Genomic DNA, 20881 nt, shown 5'->3' with positions numbered 1-20881 from the left:
AAAAACTTGTGAAATAAATCTGCGGCAGAAATGGGAGTTGAGCTTGCTACTTCTGGTTTGTCTGCTGCTGCTGTGCAAACCTTTAGGCACATAGAATGAGAGGAGCTTTTACAACCACCTTAGGGTCTTTAGGGTAGAAAGTTATGTGTAGTCCTGATCATGGAAAGCACTGAAGTACATGCTGAAATCTCCCTAAGTCCACAGGACTTGAGTATGTCTCTGGAAAACTTTCCTGAAAAGCATAGATCTCAGTATGTGCTTAAGTGCTTGTTAGCTTATAAGATCTATAAGCATGATTCTGCTCATCAGTAGCACATTAAAACTGTGCTATGTTCCTGAGAGAGTGTATTTGAGATTGCACAGCTAGAGGGCAGAAAAATTCAAGAAGAACCACAGATGTCCATACAAAATACCAAGACTGAGTTTGGTCTGAAAGCCCAGAAGGAAACAGAGCTCTCGGGCTTCTTCAGTGAAAGTTAAGGAGGAGTTATTTTTTGCAAATGGGAGGGTGGGGGGCTAAGAGGAAAAATGAGGGAAGAGAAAGGGGAATTTAACTCTTCTTCCCACCTCTAGTTTGGGGGAAATTTTGGTTTGTTCCATTTGTACTTTACAGATGAAATTCAATCCTCTGAAAAGACAAAGAATTTATTGTGGGATTGCATGCCCACGTGTCTTCTGCACTGGAAACCTGATGTCCCTTGAAAGGCACCTGTACTCACAATTAAAATAGGTGCTTTGTTCCTTAAGAGACTGATATGACAGGGCTTTTTAGCCTGTTTCTCTGCACAAATAGAAATACCATTTCTCCTGATAGGAGGTTCTAAATGGGTGCTTGTTTGGTTCCAAATGGAAAGGTGTAGCAGTAGCGAGCACCAGAGACTCAAGAGTGTTTCTACCTTGAATATTAGAGAGCTTGTGTCCTTCCTTGCTTGTAGTCATATTTGGAAGATTCAAGTTTTTCCAATGGAATATTTGGGGGCTTTTTGATTTGAAGGGGAAAGCCACAATATGAGGTTTAATTCCCCCCAAAGAGTCCAGTATTGCTGTGGATGAGCTGGAGAGTCTTGGGAAAGTTTCTGCCCTTCCTGTTACTAAGCGTATAAAAAGGCAGTGCCCGCCAAGTGATTCTGCTCTGTTTCTAGATCCAATTAATTCCTGTTATCAGCTGCTTCCCTTTCCTAAGGCTTTATTTCAAGTACTGGAAACAGGAGATGGTGAAGATACCATTCACTTTGTCAGGTTTGTCTTTTGAAGAAAGACATTTTATAGGTACTCTCACTAAACAGAGTACTTGGATCCTTTTCCACAGCTTTCTCACTCCCTGAAAAGGTCCTTCTTAGAGGCTGGGACAAAATATTGATTAGAACATAGTGTGAAGTGGGGACAGGAGATGTGCAGTTTTTGTTCATGTGCTTAGTTTCTGTGTGTGTGTGTGTCTCTGTAAGTGCAGATCACTGGACTCTGGAACAAAGCTCTCCTGATGGAAAATCATTCTTGGTAATAGTTCTTAGTGGTCTCAACCACTGGAGAGGAGGTTCTCCTTCAGGTGTCTATCTCCAGTTCTCTCCAAAGCAGAAAATAAAGCATAGGCAAAAAGTTGCTTTATTTAAAAAAAAAAAAAAAAAATATGGTGATGATGAAACTGTAGTCTCTATACGTCTGCAGATTGAGACTTAATACTGTTGCACGTACTGGGCTGACTTGCCTTCTCTAAGCACTTAACCCTGTTTTTGTGTACATAACCTAAAATTTTATACTGAAAACTTAATACTTACTAGATTACTCTGTTATAGGAGCATGTCTGTCTGAAAAGACGAACAACAAAGTCAGAAATGTGGGCTTTGGAGGAGGAAGAAGGGAGAATGCCTTTAATTTGGCATAGCTGGCTAATGGGAGGAAAGGTAGCAAAATAAAAATAAACTAGTTTCACTTATTTTGTGGAGATATTTAATCTTCTAAATTCACAAGTGAATTGCAGTTAAATGTTGCAGATCAGGCCCATATCACTGTAATGCTTTTTTTGCCCTGTTCCTGACAGGGTGCTTTGGTATTTTGTTGTTAGCAGTAGAGGTGGAAAAGACTCTACAGCTGTTTCTTCCCATCTAACTCTACAAAGGGAGAAATATTTATTCCTCACCTTGTCTCTCTATGGAGGTACTAAAATACTAAAGTTAGAGAGAATGGTTGGATGTACATTTAAGACTTCATCACCCTAGTATTGGAGTCCTTCAGTCATTGATGTGTCTTAATGGGAGTGGTTGGAGCAGTATTGTCTCCCTTTTGCATATGGGGCATGGAAGCACAGCATGCTAGGTGATTTGCTCCCCAGCTACACAGTAAGGCTTCCCAGAGCTGCAGGGAAACAAATTCTGACATACCTTCTCCCCAGTCCCATTTTGATGACTTTGCCATTGCTTTTGCAATTGTTTGCAGCTCTCTGCGTATGAGTGGAGGTTAAGCTAGGAGTCATGTGAATGAAATTGAGGGAAAAGAAGCTAAATATGGGCATGGGAAGGAGAGAGGTAGACTTTCCCAGTGTGAATTGTGTCCTTTTGTGTGAGGAGAGAGTTTCCTAAAGGCTTTATTCAGAAATCCACATCAGCTGAGAAGCATTTTGCTGTATGAAACAGAATATTGGGTAACCTACTGTGAAGAATAATACTACAGTTGAGGGACCCTTTAGGGATGCACAAGATGGACTCCGATAGGTTTCTTTCATCTTTAAATTTGGAAATGGGTTTTTTCATGCTGTGATTTCAAAATGTGAGCCTGCATGTGGATGTACAGCACTGTGCTACAGTAAAGAAGTTAGAATTGCTGTAGTAATGGTGATTCTTCTGGCTTTTGGTGGTCCTTTATGTAACCCCTTAATTTTTTTTGTAATTTATGGTATGAGACCGTGAGTGACAGGATATCTCATTTATACTGCTGTTTAAATAGCTTTGTAGTATCTGTAAAGACTTATGGCAGGTGCCAGGGGAATTTCCCTTTTGTAAACCGTTTAAAGTTTAGATCCAGATAAAACAGTCATTGGCTAGGAAGCTTTTTCTCCTCTACTTTTGTGATTTGAATGGTTGTTTCCTAAATATATTGAGGACCTTCTGGTTACCTTGGGATGTAGGTCTGGGATAGCCATTTCCAGCTTGTTTCTAGGAATATCTGAAATCTCACTGTCTTACTGTAGTTTTGATTTGTTGAAATTCCTTTAGCCTAAGTCCTTGGTTAACTGAAGAACTAAAATCTTTCAGTCCTTTTGAGTTGTACTGTGTCCATTAGGACTTTCAGACTGGTTCAAAGCAGTCAACATTTAATTTGGATCATATCTTCTTTTAAAGCTGTTTGCCTTGTGTGGCAAGCCATTTCTTACCACGTAGGTCACACTGATAATTAGAGATTGGGGTCTCGTTGTGCTAGGTATGCATTAACACCGTGAGTTCCAGTCAGCAGAGTCTGAAATCTGCCCTTAGCCTTTGGCGAACAGAAAGCAGTAATTTTTAGGGACACTTAGGCTGGCTTCTGGGCTTCCAAACCCTTGCCTGCTTAGGTGTTCTCTGAGGAATCAAGGCTGTCCTATAAACTGTTAAAAAATCTGAAGGTCAGGTGGATTAGAAGATCTCTCCTGGCAAATACTAACGTTTCTTCTTTGAAATGCTCACTCTGAGCTTTTTAGGAAATTTTAATTGGTCTGTGAAGCTAGAACTTAATTCTGTTTCAGATGGAATTAATGTTAATTCTCTCCTGAAGGATTAGGCATCTGTGTTGATCATACAGGCTTGACCAGTAGCAAGTGAAATCAATGCATTTTTGACTCTTCTTTCCATTTTATTAGCCATAGAGAAGCTTTCATAATTGGATTAGGTTTAAATTTTACTGCCTGTTACTGTGCTCATGTGGATCTTGTCTATGGGCTGGTATAATTAAATGTCCAGTTCCTCTTTGTATGTAGAAAAGGCATTGAAACTTTATAGTAGAGTGGAATAAGATGAAGCAAGAGATGCTAATTGAACTCTTGCACGTACATAAAGAATGTACAGGTGATGCTATTGTTATTTTTGTACCTAGAGAGAGCCGGTTTGAAACCTTTGTGGTCAGTGCTCTTTTTTTGTGTGCAACCAGGCTAATGTGAACAGATTGTATGGGCAGATTTGGAAGGCAGGTGTTCACATCACAAAACCACTGCTGTAATTGCCATGGTGTGCTGTGCCATTCTCAAGCGAAAAGGTCAAAAGTAAATGGACACAAACTAACTTTTACCTGTATTAGTGGTTCTCTGAGGTCATTTTCTGGCATGCTAATGGTTTAGTGTGGGGAAAGTTGCTCACTGATGACAGATAATCTATTTTACCTTCTTTCCCATAGAAACAAACCTATGCTTTCGCAATATCTAGCACTAAATTTTCAGTCGCCCCAGTTTGCTTTCCAGTTTTGAATGTTTGAAACCCCTTGGTTACAGGTCTAGGAACCACCTTGTCACAACTGCACTTCCTTGCTGTAGCATTTTGCTTTTTCATACGTTCAATATCTTTATCATCTTGATCTCTCTTCAGATTTAAAGTTATGATGTGTATTGGCTAAATGCACATTTTTCCCTAGTAGTCCATAGGAAGTAAGAATCTAGTTATCGTTTTGACGTGCCCGTTAATACCTCAATTCAGGCGATACGGTTGACTTCACTTCTCAGACCTGGATATCACAAGGTCTGTCTCCCAAGTGAAAATACATCTCCTGAAGGGGCATTTGTGGGTAGAGAGGAGGTAAGCTATTTCTTGTACAGCTCTGACTGCTTGTTCAGATGGCCATCACCTGCACGCAGGCATACACAGACTTATATTTCAGATGCAAAATACATGAAACTTCTGACTTAAGAACACATTCCTGAGTCACTTAAGCTTGTTCTTTATATAGTATATAATTTGTTTTGGAGTTAGAAGTGTTTCTTCCCGTTACCCACTCTGATGATGCTGTTCTAGAACAGCTGCGTTTGGGGTTTTGCTTTACTTTATGAAGCTTCAAAAAGAAATGTACCAATGATAAGTGATTTTCAACATGCACAATGGAAAGGGGAGCGTGCTATTTCAAGAGATTAAAGAAATTCTCTTCCTTTTTTCCCTTTATCACAGATGCCCGAGATGTAGAGCAATTGAGTAAGAATAACATTACGCACATTCTTTCAATCCATGACAGTGCCCGCCCTATGCTCGAGGTAAGAGGTGTGGGGGACTCCATGGTAAATCCTTACTTTGCAGATGACTGTTATAGTCATCTTGGGGTTGATTTCTTGTTCTGTACAATTGGCGTTTTGAGACTGATTTTCTTGTGGAAATATTTGACAGCTGTAGTTTTGGGATCCGGTCACAGATTTTGTTGCTGCTGTTATAACAACAAGAAATCAAACTGACAAATGAAGAGACAATTAGTGTGTCAATCAATACAACACAATAATGGGATTGTGTTATTAATTTAATAGTAAAGGTAAGTTTCCTTCTGTGTGGAGTTCAAGCATCACACAAACAACAACATGCCTTCTCCCCTTTCCCCACTACCAACCCTCCTTTGTACTTCAGCCCCTTTCTTGAATCTTTATAGCAGATGGTTGTGTAAGAGGTTTGCAGTCCTTTTCCATGTAAAATAGCCTTACTTAGGCTTGGGGTGTGGGAGGAACCAGTGCTCCCTCGTATAATACATCTAATAGAGCAGAGCATCTGTAGGTCTCCAACGCTTCAACATGAAGTATTATTCCCCATTTTACTGAAGGGAAGCTGATCTGAAGAGCTGAAATGACTTGACTTGCTGTGTCATCTTGAGCAGTGAAAGAGCTGGGACCAGGCTGCAGGTCTCCTGTGTTGGACTGTTGCGCTTTCTTCTTTACACCAGCTTACCTTGGCAGGAGGGGAGTTTGGCTGGGCTTTGCTACACCTTAAAATCCTGCTATTTGATTTATGTTTGGGACTGTTGTCCCCTTAAATTTGTTCCTTCCCTACATTCCACTTTTCATGAAATATGTCAAAATAGTGGGTAAGGCAGTTGCTGGTGTTACCCCCTCAGATGCTGCTGGGAATCTCTGCTTTTCATTCTTTTCATGTAAAAAGTCTGTAGTGAATTCAGTCCTTAAACTACGGAATTTCCACCTCTCCCAGGCAAGTCAATAGGTAAGTTGAATAAAAGGTGTCACTAGTATGTCACGATTACAACCAAAATCAAGTTAACGGTGAATTCAGGATTGACCTTGAACTTAGAACTGTGCTGAAGCAGAGCTTTAGCTGTTGACTCTATTATACTGTGCGTTTGACTTCTGTTGTGCCTGATGCTTGTGAAGTCTAAAACATACTGAATTTCAAGAGTGCTCTTAGTTGAAGAGATAAACAGTTGTACTGAGTAAGGACGTGTAATGTTTCCTCTAGGGTGCTGTTCTCTAAAATGGATAGAAGCTTGCTTTGTTTTATTATGATTAGAAAAGAAGGAAGACTAGTTATGGCACAGGTCAGCTGCAGCCTCAGGCCAGTGTTTCTTGTGGTGGTGGTAGTTTTGTCAGCCCACACACCACCACCTCACTTGTGGTGTGTCTGTTTGTGAGGCTGCATGGTAAATAGATCTGGGAGCTTTTGTGGGTTAAATATAACCAAGTCACTATTTCTTCCTCTAGCTACCCCCACAAAATATATGAAAGATTATGTTTACCCCAGATCTGTTCCCAATCTGGTTCACAATAGTGTCTCAAAAGTTACAGTGGCATGGGAACAAGTAGTGGCTGGTTGAGGATGGACTTCCTTTATTCACCCTTGTTTCTAAAAGAAATGTTTCTCCAACTGTGCCTTCTATTTTGTCAATATGCAATATACTCCTTTATGTGCCAGTGGTCTGGAAAATGACTGTTAAAACTTCTCCCCAGCTCTTAAAGTAGTGGAAGGATTGCAAGTTCCATTTGTTTGGGAGCTGAGCTGATTGTTAATTACTTTATCATTCATGGTCTTACTGTGGTGCTTGTTTGCAACTAAATGCTTTTGTTTAGGAGCAAGGGCCTAGAAAACATCTGTTAGGTTGTGTTACTTCCTTTGTTATTTACATCTTTGCCAGGTTTGTTTACAGCTTGTGTATCCACATTGTGGTTGGGGCTTGTTCTCAAGTCTACTGAAGTCAAATGGGAACACTTTCCCAATGTGTCTCCCTCTTCCCCTTTCCCCCCAGATTTCACTCATGGAAACCGAGGGCTTACATTTGTGTTCAGAAATTAATCTGATGTCATTCAGACCTTTAAACACGGAATTGCAGCGTAATCTGTAAAAAGCTGCCTTTTCTTGGACTGTGGTAGTTGCATTTGTCTTTTGCTAACTATTGTATCTCAAGTATTTCCTAGTCAACCTATAGGAAATGCTACAAATACTTCATTAAACAAAGCTTTCTGTGCAAGCTATGGAAGGTGAGTGTTTTTGGACATCAAAAACTCAGTAGTATTGTAGTAACATGTTATCAAAGAAAATTTGGCCTTTTTTGGCTGTCTGTGGAACAAACGAATATAGTTGCATACCCTAGCTCTCAGAGGTCACAAATTACGCACATCTTGCTTGTCAGATTTTGAAGTTTCAGTAATGACTGTTTTGATGCAGTAACACTTATGATACAGCACTTAAAGCTGATAATGGTGGGTAGAGAATGAAAATGACCAATCTGGCTTTGTTGTCCATACTCAAGAATGCAATACTCAAGAAATAAAAGCAAACGTCAGTGTATGTGGTGAACACCAACTTGCTACAGATTGTAAAATTATTTTCCACTCTAGTAACTTATGGCATTGCCCCTCTCTGTGATGTTATAGACCATTTTTACTTGATTGTTTAAAATACTCACAGTACCTCTTAAAAAGTGTCTTTTCATCTGTACTTTATATACTGCAGTATTTAGATATATGTTGCTTTAGTTCCTCCTAAGTTGGTAAGCTATTAGAAAATGATTGAAGAGTTTTACAAGAAAGTATTATATTGGTTTAGGTTACATAGTGTGTGCCTGTTGAGAAATAACTTAAAAAAAAAAAAAAAAAAGGAAAAAAAAAAAGAAAAAAAGATTTTCTTACTGAAATTTGGTTTCAGACATTATCTCAATGATCATTTACAAACCCTCATGGATGTCTGATTTATGGGTGGCTCATAATCAAAGTTTGGCCTTGGGAAGTTGTTGCATACTTTCAAGCTGGAATAACGGGGAAAAGTGGGTTTAAAAATCAATTGGATTCTAAGACTTTTTATACCTTTAGAAATTGGCAGCCTGCATTAAGTACAAGACACAGAATTGTTTTGTAAGGGCTTTGAGTGATTTATACTGGAAAGAATTTGCCAAAACCTGGCCTGAACTATCTTGCAATATCGCTCCTTAGTTCTTTTTGTATAAACTTTCAAGGAAATTTGTCCTCTAATAAAACCAATCCTGAAATTAATTTATATTTAGAGAGCATCCTAAGGCTATTGTTCCAATAAAGTACACCATTGTTATACAGGAACTTAACCACTTAGGTAAGCATTTTGTAGTTTAAAGATGCAGGTTTATAACTCCATCACAAAAAATTATGGATAACTGGTGGCATGTCCAAGAGAAAGGACTGCATGCCTTATGGAACAAGGTTTGTTATTTCAGATGCACAGAAGTCAGCCCCTGAGTAAGAGCCGTGTCCAACAGCCTGATATGTGTTCTGCAGAGGCACAGAGGCAATAGCCTTGGTGAATCAAGTTGGCTCTTCCAGAGCGCTTTGGACAGCTGCCCATGGAACAGTCTCAGATGTTTTATAAATCCACACAAAAGCCATATACAGAGGAGAATAATTAGGTTTCTTGCCACCTGCTTTCTAATCTATTTCTCATCTAGTTCAGGTTTTAAAATCTCTGTTCAAAATGTGAGAGACACTGAAAAGCAGATGGGGAAACATATCTCAGTGTGCTTTAAATAATAGTGTATCTGGCAGTGACCTGTTGGATCTATCCAACAGGTTGTCGTCTATCTGTGCTTCTGTAAGGCCTTTGACACGGTCCCCCACAACATCCTTCTCTCTAAATTGGAGAGATATGGATTTGATGGATGGACTGTCCGGTGGATGAGGAATTGGTTGGATGGTCACATCCAGAGGGTAGTGGTCAATGGCTTGATGTCCTGTTGGAGATCAGTGATGAGTGGTGTCCCTCAGGGGTCTGTATTGGAACCAGTACTGTTTAATATCTCTATCAATGACATAGTGGGATCAAGTGCACCCACTGCAAGTTTACAGGTGACACCAAGCTGGGTGGTGTAGTTGACATGCCTGAGGGACAGGATGCCATTTAGAAGGACCTGTACAAGCTCAAGAAGTGGGCCCCTGTGAACTTCATGAGGTTCAACAAGGCCAACTGCAAGGTCCTGCAACTGGGCTGGGGCAACCCCTGGTATCAATACAGGCTGGGGGATGAAGGGACTGAGAGCAGCCCTGAGGAGAAGGACTTGGGGGTACTGGTGGGTGAAAAGTTGGACATGACCCAGCAATGTGCGCTCACACCCCAAAAAGCCAACCATATCCTGGGCTGCATCAAAAGAAGGTGATTCTGCCCCTCTACTCTGCTCTGGTGAGACCCCACCTGCAGTACTGCATCCAGCTCTGGGGTCCTCAGCACAGGATAGACACGGACCTGTTGGAGCGGGTCCAGAGCAGGGCCACAAAAATGGTCAGAGGGATGGAACACCTCTCCTGTGAGGAAAGGCTTGAGAGAGTTGCGGTTGTTCACCTGGAGAAGAGAAGGCTCTGGGGAGATCTTATTGCGACCTTTCAGTACTTAACTGGGGCTTGTAAGAAAGATGGGGACAGACTTTTTAGCAGGGCCTGTTGTGACAGGACAAGGGGTAATGGTTTTAAACTAAAAGAGGGTAGATTCAGACTAGATATAAGGAAGTACTTTTTTATGATGAGTGTGGTGAAACACTGGCACAGGCTGCCCAGAGAGGTGGTCGATGCCCCATCCCTGGAAACATTTAAGGCCAGGTTGGATGGGGCTTTGAGCATCCTGGTCTAGTTGAAGATGCTCATTGCAGGGGGGGTTGGACTAGATGACCTTAAAGGTCCCTTCCAACCCAAACTGTTCTGTGATTCTATGATCTCTTGGTAGAACTCTCTTTTTAAGTTGGAGACCAAAAGGCCAAAGGTCTGACTGTTGTGATATCCATGTATCCTAACCAAGCTGGTATGGTCAGTCAGAACCCACAGAGAACGTGGAAGCACTCGTAATGAATCCTCAGCAATTCTTCCCTCTGTTGCTTCAAAGGATGCCAGCTAGGTGTTACTCTACTGCCTTAGATCTTGAGTCCAAATTTTGTGCCAGTTGATCTAAGTGAAGTAAGTAAAGGCAAATCTTGTTAATCTTGCCAGAAGAATCTGGTTGCAGGTTCATTGAAGCTAAGAGTGTTTCTCTCTGGATTTTCCAGGTGTTTGACCCTGTTCTGGGGGATGTTACATGGAAATGAATGTGGGCCCAAACCAAATAGGATGTTGATGTGGATTGTGCAGCTGCTTGAAAACAGCTGCATCCTGTTCTGGAAAGTGCGTGCTGTGGTGGACAGTCACATCCAAGCAGCTGAACTTGCAGCGTCCTTAATCATCTCTTACCATTCCTCCCACTGTCCCCCCAATCACACACGCTTAAATACTGGCAAAAGCAAGAATGCTTCCTCTGCTGCATTGGGCAGCAATTGCTGTGTGTAATGCAGGAAGGAGTACAGCATGAGTCCTGGGGGAGGAAAGGGTGCTAGAAGTTCTTCTGGTCAGCCAGTTGCTCAGGCCCTGTCCCAGATAGGTATTATCTGTAAAGAGAGGCAGGGATGGGTAGACATTCCGCAGGCCCCCGTGTGGAGAACTCGCCTCAGAGAGCAGCGGGATACGTGTGGCTGGCAAATGACATCACACAGATTCAGACTGGAAGTAAGCAAGACTTTAACCGTGAGGGTAAGTAATTGCTGAAACATACTGCCAGAGGCAACAGTAGATTTTCTTGTGTGCTCTTTATGTGTGGAAGTTGGTTCAGGTAAGGCTGGGTTGCAGAGATGTTTGAGCTTTGAACTTCACAGCCAGAGCATTTCACAGTCCTTGGTCCTTCTGAGACGCCTTGAGGAGCTAGTTGTGGTGACTGTTGTGTGCATTGTAGACACCTGTCCATCAATCAGGAAATGGACTGAAACTACCAGCTTCTTTCACACAGTCCACAACACATTTGTCAGTTACGAGTAATTTTGCTGTTGCTCTTGACCTGCACCAGAAGTTTGATCTAGTAAATGTATGAATCCTGTTACCAGTCACCTGTGGTTGTGGAGTCCTTTGGCATTAATTTATTTATAGCATTATCATTGTCAGACTGACCACTGCTTCATTGCAGGAAGCTCTGTATGCTGCACTCATCTTGGAGACTTCCGAACGATCACAGTAATGTAGATCTTAAATCAACAAAAGAGTTTACCTGGGTGTTCCTGTACTGTCCTCTGCCACAAAAGCTTTCTGTTGTTCACTCTGTTTATGACAAATTGCATTAAGAGTAGGCTTTTGCATGTGTGCTGCTTCTATATGCATGTCAGTTTTCTTTCTTTGTTTTCTGTTGCTACAGAATATTTGTTTTGTTTTTATTTTTAGTGTGCTGTTTTTTTCAGATGAGGAAAGAGTATATCAGTATATGTGATAGTTTCAATTAAAGTAATTTGGATGAAGCATAGGTAAATGAAATCCCAACAAAACATGCACAATTTCTTGGGTTGCGGGGTATTGTCATCTCTCTCTGCTCAGTACCAAAGCTGTCATAAGTTTTAGCCATCTCAATTTCATGTGACTAGCCTGTCTGTGTCCTTGTGATACTCGGGTACCAGATGGTTCTGTTTCAAGTCTTACTGTTTGTGGGATTTCTTCTCCAAACAAAAAGAGTGATCTTAAGGCACTGTATGGAATTTTTTTGAATGTTGCAATGTCTTCTGGTTGCTGAGAAAATCCTCTGTAATGCCTATGAAACATTTGCTTTTCTTTTTCTCTAAGTTTCTTAAAATATTAGCTTTATAGGTTATGGTTTCCCCCCCCTCATTCTGCATAGTCAACCAGAACACCTGCAGAGGACAGTTATTTATTCTTTTTTCTTTGTATTCTGATGCCATTAACAATATCATCTTAATTTGGTACATGCTATCTCCAGAGCAGTGGCTTTCCTCCCCTTTTTCCTGAATTGATGACTACCTAAGTAAGTGTTGATATGGTAGGTGGGTGGAAGGGTAAAGGATGTAGAGAAGACCTAATTGCTGACTGAACTAAGCATCTTTCTTATCTAGTCTGTTAGCTTGTGCCAGCACAACTTAAATGAACGATATCTTTGAAAATAAAAAAACTTCACAGGCCAGGTCATCTTATAAAGAATTTTAGATTATTTTTTTTTCCTTGCAAATTTTAAAATTTTAATCAGAGTAGAAATAGGGTTCAAATATTCAGTGTCTTAAGAAGCTGAACTGTGAACGGGAAGAGCACAGTTGAAAAAATCTGTGCTGATCTTTTATAACAATCTTTCATACTCCATGAGTAAACAGTCAAATGCATTAATAGAATACAGGCAAAAAAAAGATGCTGTAACTGGAACAGAACCAGTAAGTGTGAGGAATAGAAGTTGTAGCAAAATAAGGATGCTATGAAGAAGCTGTATAACTTCTCTGCACCAGTTTTCTCTGCTGAATGCTGTGATATACTTGTTTTATACGGTGTTAAGGATGAGAAAGTTGCAGTTGGAGAAATCACAAGAGGAAGTGCTGGATCAAGTTTATGAATTAAAAGAAAAAAGTGTATGACTGGCTGGTAAATCCAGACCTTTGGAGGAAAGTGAAGAGCTAAATGACTGAATACCTGTCAAAAACTGAGAAATGTTACTAAGATCAAATGGACGTAGCCTGCAGACCTAGTATAGATAATGCATTCATATCAGCTTGCATTAAGATCTGGAATTTCATTTCATATTTTTTAAGCCTGGCTAGATGTTGTAAATCTTAATGCAGTTTTAGCTGGGCATGATAGTCTTGCATGTTTACAGATGATCTTTAGACTATACATTTGCAGTTTTTTAGAAAAGGAAAGCAAACTAAGCTGTAGAGGAGCTGAACTGGCAGCTCTGGCATGATTCAAGTAATCTGCTTAGCATAGGTTGTGGATAGTGGTTTTGCTATAGAAACCTATTGTATCTGCTGTTAGCACTTAATGTGATGAGGTTTACTATGGGGGAACTTTTACTGAAGCTTTGAAGGGGAATAGCCTCATCTCCTTTTAGTTTTCTAATCCTTTCTTTCCATCACCAGTTTGTGGAAACTTCTTTCTTTCTCTCATGGTTGCATGTTCTGGACTGACTTAATTTTTTTTTGTGTGTGTGTGTATAATGGGGATTACCCTGTGCTAAAACAAAAGAAAAAATTCCCATGTCGTGCCCCCAGCACCTGCAGGTGATAACTCTGGAAGTGCTGAAAGCTGCCTTAGTGCTCACAGACACCCATCCAGAAAGCATTTGTCTGGACTCAAAAGCATATCGCTGCTCAACAGGAAAAAACTAAATAGGGAAATATTGGGAAACCAAGCAGCTCTACTTTTTTTTTTTTTGAAAAGCATATGCTAATTCTGGACAGGTGCTGCTCAGCTAGTGAGAACCGCCAGTCTATTAAAACCATGTTACAATGTTGGATAGCATACAGAAATCTTGGGCTGTAGGAGGCCATTCATATATGAAAATTGCATCTTGATGACATGATGAGAGAAGTCCCTGCCGGGTATGGTTGGGCAACGTGTTCTCTGCGCAGGCTCTGCTGTCTTTGGTATCCAGCCCAAAGACATATGGGAACTATTAAAGAGGGAGAAGCCAAGAAAGCCTTCAAAATCAGAGTTGCTAATATCATATCACAAGGTCATTGCTGTTGTATAAAGATCAGCTCTGCAAATTAATAATTTAGTCAATTCAGACTGTTGCATTTCCATCTATAGCCCTAAGGTCTTATATCACCACTGTTGGAAGCTGTCAATTTTCAGCCTTTGTGCTACTGTCAAGAGTAAGTATACAAGCACTTCTTCTAATAAAAAACTTAACTTTCTTCTACGATATTTTACTGCCTTTTCATGGTAAGGGTTCCCCCTCATGACATGTTTCAGAAGACCACGCTGAGCAAAATAGCTACCATTTTCCTTTCAGGTGTAGCAGCACCAGACAATTTTCTCTAGTTTGAAGTAATGCCGTATCTGGCATTGGCTCTGCTTGTGAAGTTGGGAGCTCTGACAAATTTTTCAAAAATTACATCGGTAGCCCACTAGGAAGCCGAGAGGCTTCCACAAAGCAGCTTTTAAAGTGTGTCAGGCCGGGCCTTCCTCATGAGGTACCCTTGGCAGGGGCTGCTGTGGTGATGCACTAAATTAGTTCACTGTTTGAATTGCTCAGCACGCACTAGCCGTGTCAGGGCAAGCACGTTCCTGTAGTGGCAGATGTCAGGGAGGAGAGGATGAGGACTGTCTGAAGCTTTCAATGGTGAGCTGTTTGCACGAGAGATGTTTGGACCAGTAAACGCCTGGTGTTTCTCATTGCTTGGATACGGTGTTGACCAGAACAGAGTAAATGCTCTGACCTGCTCTGTGCAGAGGAGATGATGTGGCGAGTGTGTTAATCCACGCTCGTAATGTGAGCATATTCCAGAGGTGTAGTGATCATGTTCCAGCATTCCCTGAAAGAAAGAGGCAGCTGGGGTATATGTTTTATTGTAGTACTCGGAGACCCCCTTCAGGGTTCAGGGACCAAGTGTGATAGGTAGTGCTCAGATGTTAGATATGCCCTGATGTGCCTGGGGGCTTGAATAGCCCTCTAGTCAAGGCAGACTAACGAGGTTCTTCCTCTCAGCTGAAGTATGTAGTCCTGCAAATATTCTCGGTGTGTCCTAAAGGAGATAAACCACCATTTAGTATAAACTCATTAGAGTTTTCTCCCACTTTGCATCCCTTCAGATCAGCCAGGTTAGAACTGGAATTCAGGGTTAGAATTAGAAATCATATATGCAGCTCTTTGTGCAAGTAAAGTAAAATCAATCCTTAACTCTTCAATGTTTCCCTCTTACAATTTTAGAAAGGGTGATAGAGAGGAGAGATGGGGAAGGAGGGCTTTGACAGGACACTTTATGTTTGTGATTGGCACATTCCAGCCTTAATGATACGGACTTTTCAAAAGTATCACTGAGACTACTTCCTAAGAAAACCATGAACAAACATTGCAAAAAAACCCATGACTTGTAAAAACTATTGTATTATTCAAGATGACACAACCCAAATGTATAAATTTAATTGCAGGAGCATCCCGCTTTCTGTTGTTCATATTCTTCATGTAATTTCAATTTCATTTATAATATTTTTCAAAACCAAACTCGAATGTGTTGTTCACTAAAGTCAATTAGTGGTTGTTTTTTGCCGAAACACAAATGTATTTTCTATGAGTCATTAATAAAATCGGCACCAGTGGTGATTGCTACAGAAAGTAACTGAAAGGACAAACAAACGGTTGAACGGTTTTCAGTTTAGCAGGTTCAGTTTGGTGCATTACTGGACAAAACCCTTGATAACCTTGTGTTGGTTTGGCTTGAGGAAGCTTTGTGCTGGCTGTTTCCCACTTTAGCTTTTTTGCTGAAATGCCCCTAAACAAAAATAAGTTGTCCTGCCCTCATCTGTTGATGTGACGACTCAAATTAACACATGGTTTTTGACTAACCTGAAAGAACTTGCCAGGTGCTGGAGGTTTTCTATTTGCATCTGGGTTCACAAATTTAAGTTTAGGGGTTTAGGTTTAAAAAAAATTTCTTGGAAGTCGTTGATGGTGTCTTTACATAAATTTAAATAGAGAGGTTTAATGCCAAAAATACAATCCTGCTTTTTTTAAACTTTTGGTTTTTGGTTTTTTTTTTTTTTACAACCCCTTCTCCCCACCCCCTGCCCTGGGAGAATAGAAATTTTGTAATAGGAGGTTCTTTCTCCCTCTCCTCGCCTTTTAACATCTGAAGTTCTAGATTCAGGTTTCCAGTGCTAACTAGAACCTCAGAAATGTTGTATATACAGCAGTGGCAGGGACAATGTTCTGAAGAACATCTGTAAAAAACATTACTTGGAAAAACCACTAAACATGAAATAATGAGTAGCATTTTTAGTCCTTCCTCTTATTCTCATGCCTACTGTTTTGCTAGAGTACTTGGTTTTATATAAAACTTGCTGGACAGTTTTCTTTCACAGATAAATTGTATGTTAGTATGATTTAGGGTGTAATCAAACTGAGCGTCATTCTTAGTGACTTCAGAACATCTTTGTTCATTACAAAGAAGCAAATGTTCATATACGTGCTGTATTTGTCTCGCAGTACTTGTTGCACCTTACCCTGTTTGGAGTTGAAATTATTCTTGGTATTGCGCGATTAAACTTGTGCGCGCTCTTTAGAGATCCTATTCTCAGTCACTGACCCATTATCTGACATGTAGCACTTGTAGATGTGTCATTTTGCTACTGCAAAACTCTACATGTTCTACTAAAAAAACCCAAATGCCAATTTTAACAAGTTTAGTTAAAATGAAGCTGGAGTTTTTAAAATAAATTATAGGTAAGTAGCATAGAAACAGAGTGTTCCTTAAACTGGACTGTTACATTTCCTGAGTGCTTCATGAAATACTGGATTTAATAACAAAGATTTAATTATCTTTTTTAAAAGCTAACAGTATTAGGAAAGTGTTGTTCTGTAGTCTTTACTGACTTTTCCAAGTGAGAGATAACTGTTCAGTTTCCAATCTTAGTAGATCAACCTCTAAAATAATTAGAAATTTGAAAATTACTACAATTCCATGAATACCTTATTAACTGTAGTGTAAAACCTCTGCATATATATGGGTGCGCCTAAACCTTTTTGGTTTTAATACCTCAATATTCACTGCAGCAGAACTGACTTAGTTCTAGAATCTGTGATGAAATTGTGCAAGTGTTGTTGTTTCTCAAATAACAGTGAATTTTAGAAATTTTACTTAACTCTCGCTTGTTTCAACTTTGACAATCTTGAAATCGGAATACTTGCTCTAGTTTTGTTAGCTCTCACTGTATCGGTTTAACTGTAGCATTTAGTTTCAGGGCCTAAGAGAGACAGAAATCTAGTTTTGGTGGTTACTCTGTCTGCTGAAACAGAAAACAGAAAAGTAAATTATATTTTATTTTACTGTTGTGTTTTTTTTTTTTTTAGGGTAATCTTAACAGGTTAAATACACCAAAAGAAATAGGAGTGCTGCTTTTATTTGATAAGGGCATCAGTTAGGATCATCATGTGAATAATAAGGAAAAAGTTTAGAGAAGCGCGTGTGTTGGAGGGTAAGGTTGTTTGGTGGTAAAGGTGATTGATGGAGAAAGGAAAGTGAGCAATGATTTAATGATAACAAGTAGAAAGTAGTAGTCAATCGAGCTGAGCAGAAGAAAGCTCTGTTCAGCATCTCATTGACCTAGAAGCTTGGGTTTGAATACATTCCATAAGTATAGAACATACATAACTTCTGTTTAATTAAAAAGGTTGGATTGATGTTTTTTTTCTTTTTTTCCTCTAAATGGGTAGTCTGGGAAAAAGCTTGTTTGGAGACATAAGACACAACTGACAGCTGTCAGCTGAAGAAATGTTTGAATGACAATGTACTAGCAGCACTATTCAATAAATAAAGTGGATGTATTACTTCATGTAGGATTTACAATAATATTTCTCTTTTCATCAGTTTTTATAATTGCAAGCTTTTCTCTTTGCTTTGAACAAATACCATGTTTGGGGATGAGTAGTTATTCTGTGGCACCTAATTTGGTGTATGTAGGTGAAGTGGTACAATAGCTGTTTTCAGTTGTTCTGTTCTTCCTCCACTGAATAATTTTTAGAGAATTGTCATTCCTAGGGAACAAAACAGAGTTAATTTAAAAATAAATTAATAAATAGAATGAAGACTTCCATGTGGTTGACATGAAATTTATATTTGTCTTCCCATCTTTATCAATATGTAATTTTGGTTCAACTTTGGATATTGTATCTGCAACCAGATTCAGGTTTATTTAATGAAACTGCAGACTAGGTACTGATTTGGAGCCTGTTGAAATTATCACTAGGAGCTGGTCTGTTTGACTCTTCAACAATCTTTTGATTTAGCTTACTCCGTTTTAGTCGCTGTTTCTTACATCTTATGCTTTGCAGTTTCAGAATGGCAAACAAACTGCTAGGTAATAAAATAGTGATGTCTTGATCTTTCTTGCGGGCTAGTACCCCATCTAAAATGTTGTAGGTATTGTTCGGTTCGCATAAACTGTTCTGCTTTGAAAGGTCCCTTTGGGACAGTTCTTAGATGTTATCTGCAGGGTATGTGCACAGGAAGGACAGCAGTGTCTTGGGGCACAAATATACAAATAATATTATGATCCTGGGTAGTTTTTTTAAAAAAGTCACAGACAGCAGGGTTCAGTAGTTAAGTATCTTCCTATTGCCACTGTGTTTAAAAAAGAACGTCTATCCAGCATATGTGAGGAGAAGCTAATTCCAGCAATCAACAGATGAATATCTACATAGAAAATCCCGAGTCTCATTTATGAAGACCTGCTCCATACAATCTTGTGGTGGTGGTGTATTTCAGGTATCCAATTATAATGAATGGTATTTTATCCTGTTAGTATCGTTATTTCAACCAAGAGAAGCAAAACTTGATGGCAGTGTGGGATCCTTAGGAGTTACCAACTCTGGACAAACAGTGTTAGGGTCAAAGTCGCTGAGAGTTTCACTGTTGATTTTTGTGGGAGTCAGGTTGGGTCACTGCACAGTACTTTTGAAATCCCACCTATAACTATTTCTGAGTTGAGTGTGTGATTATTTCCTCACAGGGAGGAGTCCATCACCACAGCCTTCCAAAAACACCATAAAAGTGACACGCATCGGTCAAAATACCAAATTCCAATAACTTTAACCATCTCCTGTCTGAGAAGCTGTATTAATAAGGCTAATGGGCTGATGGTGAGCATTTGCGAGCACAGTAGTGAAAAGTGTGCTGCGCGCTTCGCTGGAAGTTTTAAGTGCTGAAGACCTCCAGGATCAGGCTCTGGATGAGCCATTCAGTACCGTGTGCGGTCTCTCAGAGGCTAGTTTCATGCTTGCTTGCGGTAGTGGGAACTAGCCAGCCATGACAAAAAAAGAACATTGTGGGTCTTAAACTTGTGCTGGTGCTACTTCTGCTTTTAAAGTGAACACGATCTGAAAGCCCCTCTGCACTCAGTCTGTGAAAAGCACTCGGCATGTGCCATAGCTTCTAAATCTGTAGAACAACTTGCGTCAGTGCGTGCCGGAGGAGCGAACCTTCTGGCCTATAGTGTGCTCTGGAGTTAACCCATCTCCTACCTTCAATTTTCTTCCCGTTTTTTCCCATGGTGGTGCAGAGTTAGTGGCATGGAGTTGCCTAGAGGTGTGGGGGAAAGCATTAACATGTAAATTTACTTTCAGGTCACAGGCCCTCGTTCTACTGGAGTGACTCACTTGAAGTGACACTGGTGTCTGAGATAAACCTCTCAAATGCGTCATACAAGATGCTTATTACCGTAATTAATCTGTCACAGTGCAATTATCATCCTTGGCTTAGCAGCCCATCAATATATGTATTACTGCTACATCGTCTTTCTAAATGAAGGTATTTGTGCAAGCTGTTGTGGATCAGCTTATGGCTGTGGAGCCATCCGGGTTTCCCGCAGCCGGCATCCCTTCTGATGCAAGGCAGGAGGGACTGTTACTCGGTGATGCCGTTGCCTCCGGCAGCAAGCTGCTTTGGTTTGCAAACTGACTTCGTTCTTATACCCTCTCCTCTCAGCTGCATTTTGCCATGCAGCTCTCACGCAACCTGCCACGTGCTGTCACTGGCTTGGCGTTGTCCCGATGGTGCCTTCTCCTGCGTCAGTCACTGCCGCGTCTCTATCTCCGTGCTTAGCACTGTCTGCAGAGCCTTCCCCACTGACTCTGCCATCCCCGGTCCAGAAGGCCATGGGTAGAAGCAACTCTCCTCTGGTTGTGGCGTGCTGGGGATGGTCTGTCAAAGCGAGGAAGTCTGGTAAAGCATGGTGGGGACAGGGCAGGCTCTCAAATCTGTGTGGCTGTGAAGAAGACACTGGCTGAAGGGGTTGGGAAAAAGTGGTGGTGAAGAGATGGGGGTGAGGTATCGCCACATCCTTTCTGACATAGTGGTGAAGTTCATGCATCTTGCAGAGGATTAACGTGATGGTGTATCATGGTGCCGGGGGTCAGGACCTCTTCTAAAAGGGATTGCTCTTTGGTGTGAGATGGCAAGTGAAATAAAGTGTGTGTAGGGGAAATAAAGAGGGGTTTCTGAGCCAGCAAAGCAAAGGTGGTGTTGGAGAAGATGCTGCCTCAGGTAGCCATCACAGCTGAGCAATGAAAATTCCCCCTGCCATCCCAGCTGGCAAATGAAATGCCTGGTAGATGCATGTTGTGTTCCACCTTGTTGGCAAAGGATCTTTTGTAGATAAATGTGTGACTTTCCATGTGCGTTGTTGAACGTGCAGGATTATTACAGGGGTTTGCATTGTTACAAAAAGATAAACTAAGGTGCATTTTATGGTGGACCTTTTGCTGTGAATCCTTATCTTTACAAGTACACCTGAAAAATTCGTAAGTCTGCATCTGAGATAAGTTGAAAGACTTCCAGTGAATTATGTAGTTTTTGTGTGTCTGAGTTGCAACCTATATTCTTGGAAGTCCTATTTGAGAAGTTAGCTAAATATGCTTTCAGAAGAGTTCTTTTTCTTAACAGTCATAGGAGCAAAACAAGCTTTGAAAATAAAATGACAGTT

The 20881-nt window shown here is 40.5% G+C and overlaps 1 protein-coding gene across 1 annotated transcript in view; it reads left to right on the top strand.

The window, feature by feature from the left end:
* DUSP22 (dual specificity phosphatase 22) overlaps positions 1 to 20881 on the top strand; it is a 45082-nt gene that overhangs the window by 9579 nt on the left and 14622 nt on the right. Inside the window, exon 3 of the mRNA XM_030041882.2 lies at positions 5121 to 5203. Coding sequence (XP_029897742.1) covers positions 5121 to 5203 — 83 coding nt within the window. The remainder of the gene's footprint in view (positions 1 to 5120; positions 5204 to 20881) is intronic.

The sequence above is a fragment of the Aquila chrysaetos genome, chromosome 18 (assembly GCF_900496995.4).
Source record: "Aquila chrysaetos chrysaetos chromosome 18, bAquChr1.4, whole genome shotgun sequence".
Classification (NCBI taxonomy): domain Eukaryota; kingdom Metazoa; phylum Chordata; class Aves; order Accipitriformes; family Accipitridae; genus Aquila; species Aquila chrysaetos.
Note: the sequence above shows the minus strand (reverse complement) of the source record. Positions and strands in the feature narration are given on the sequence as shown.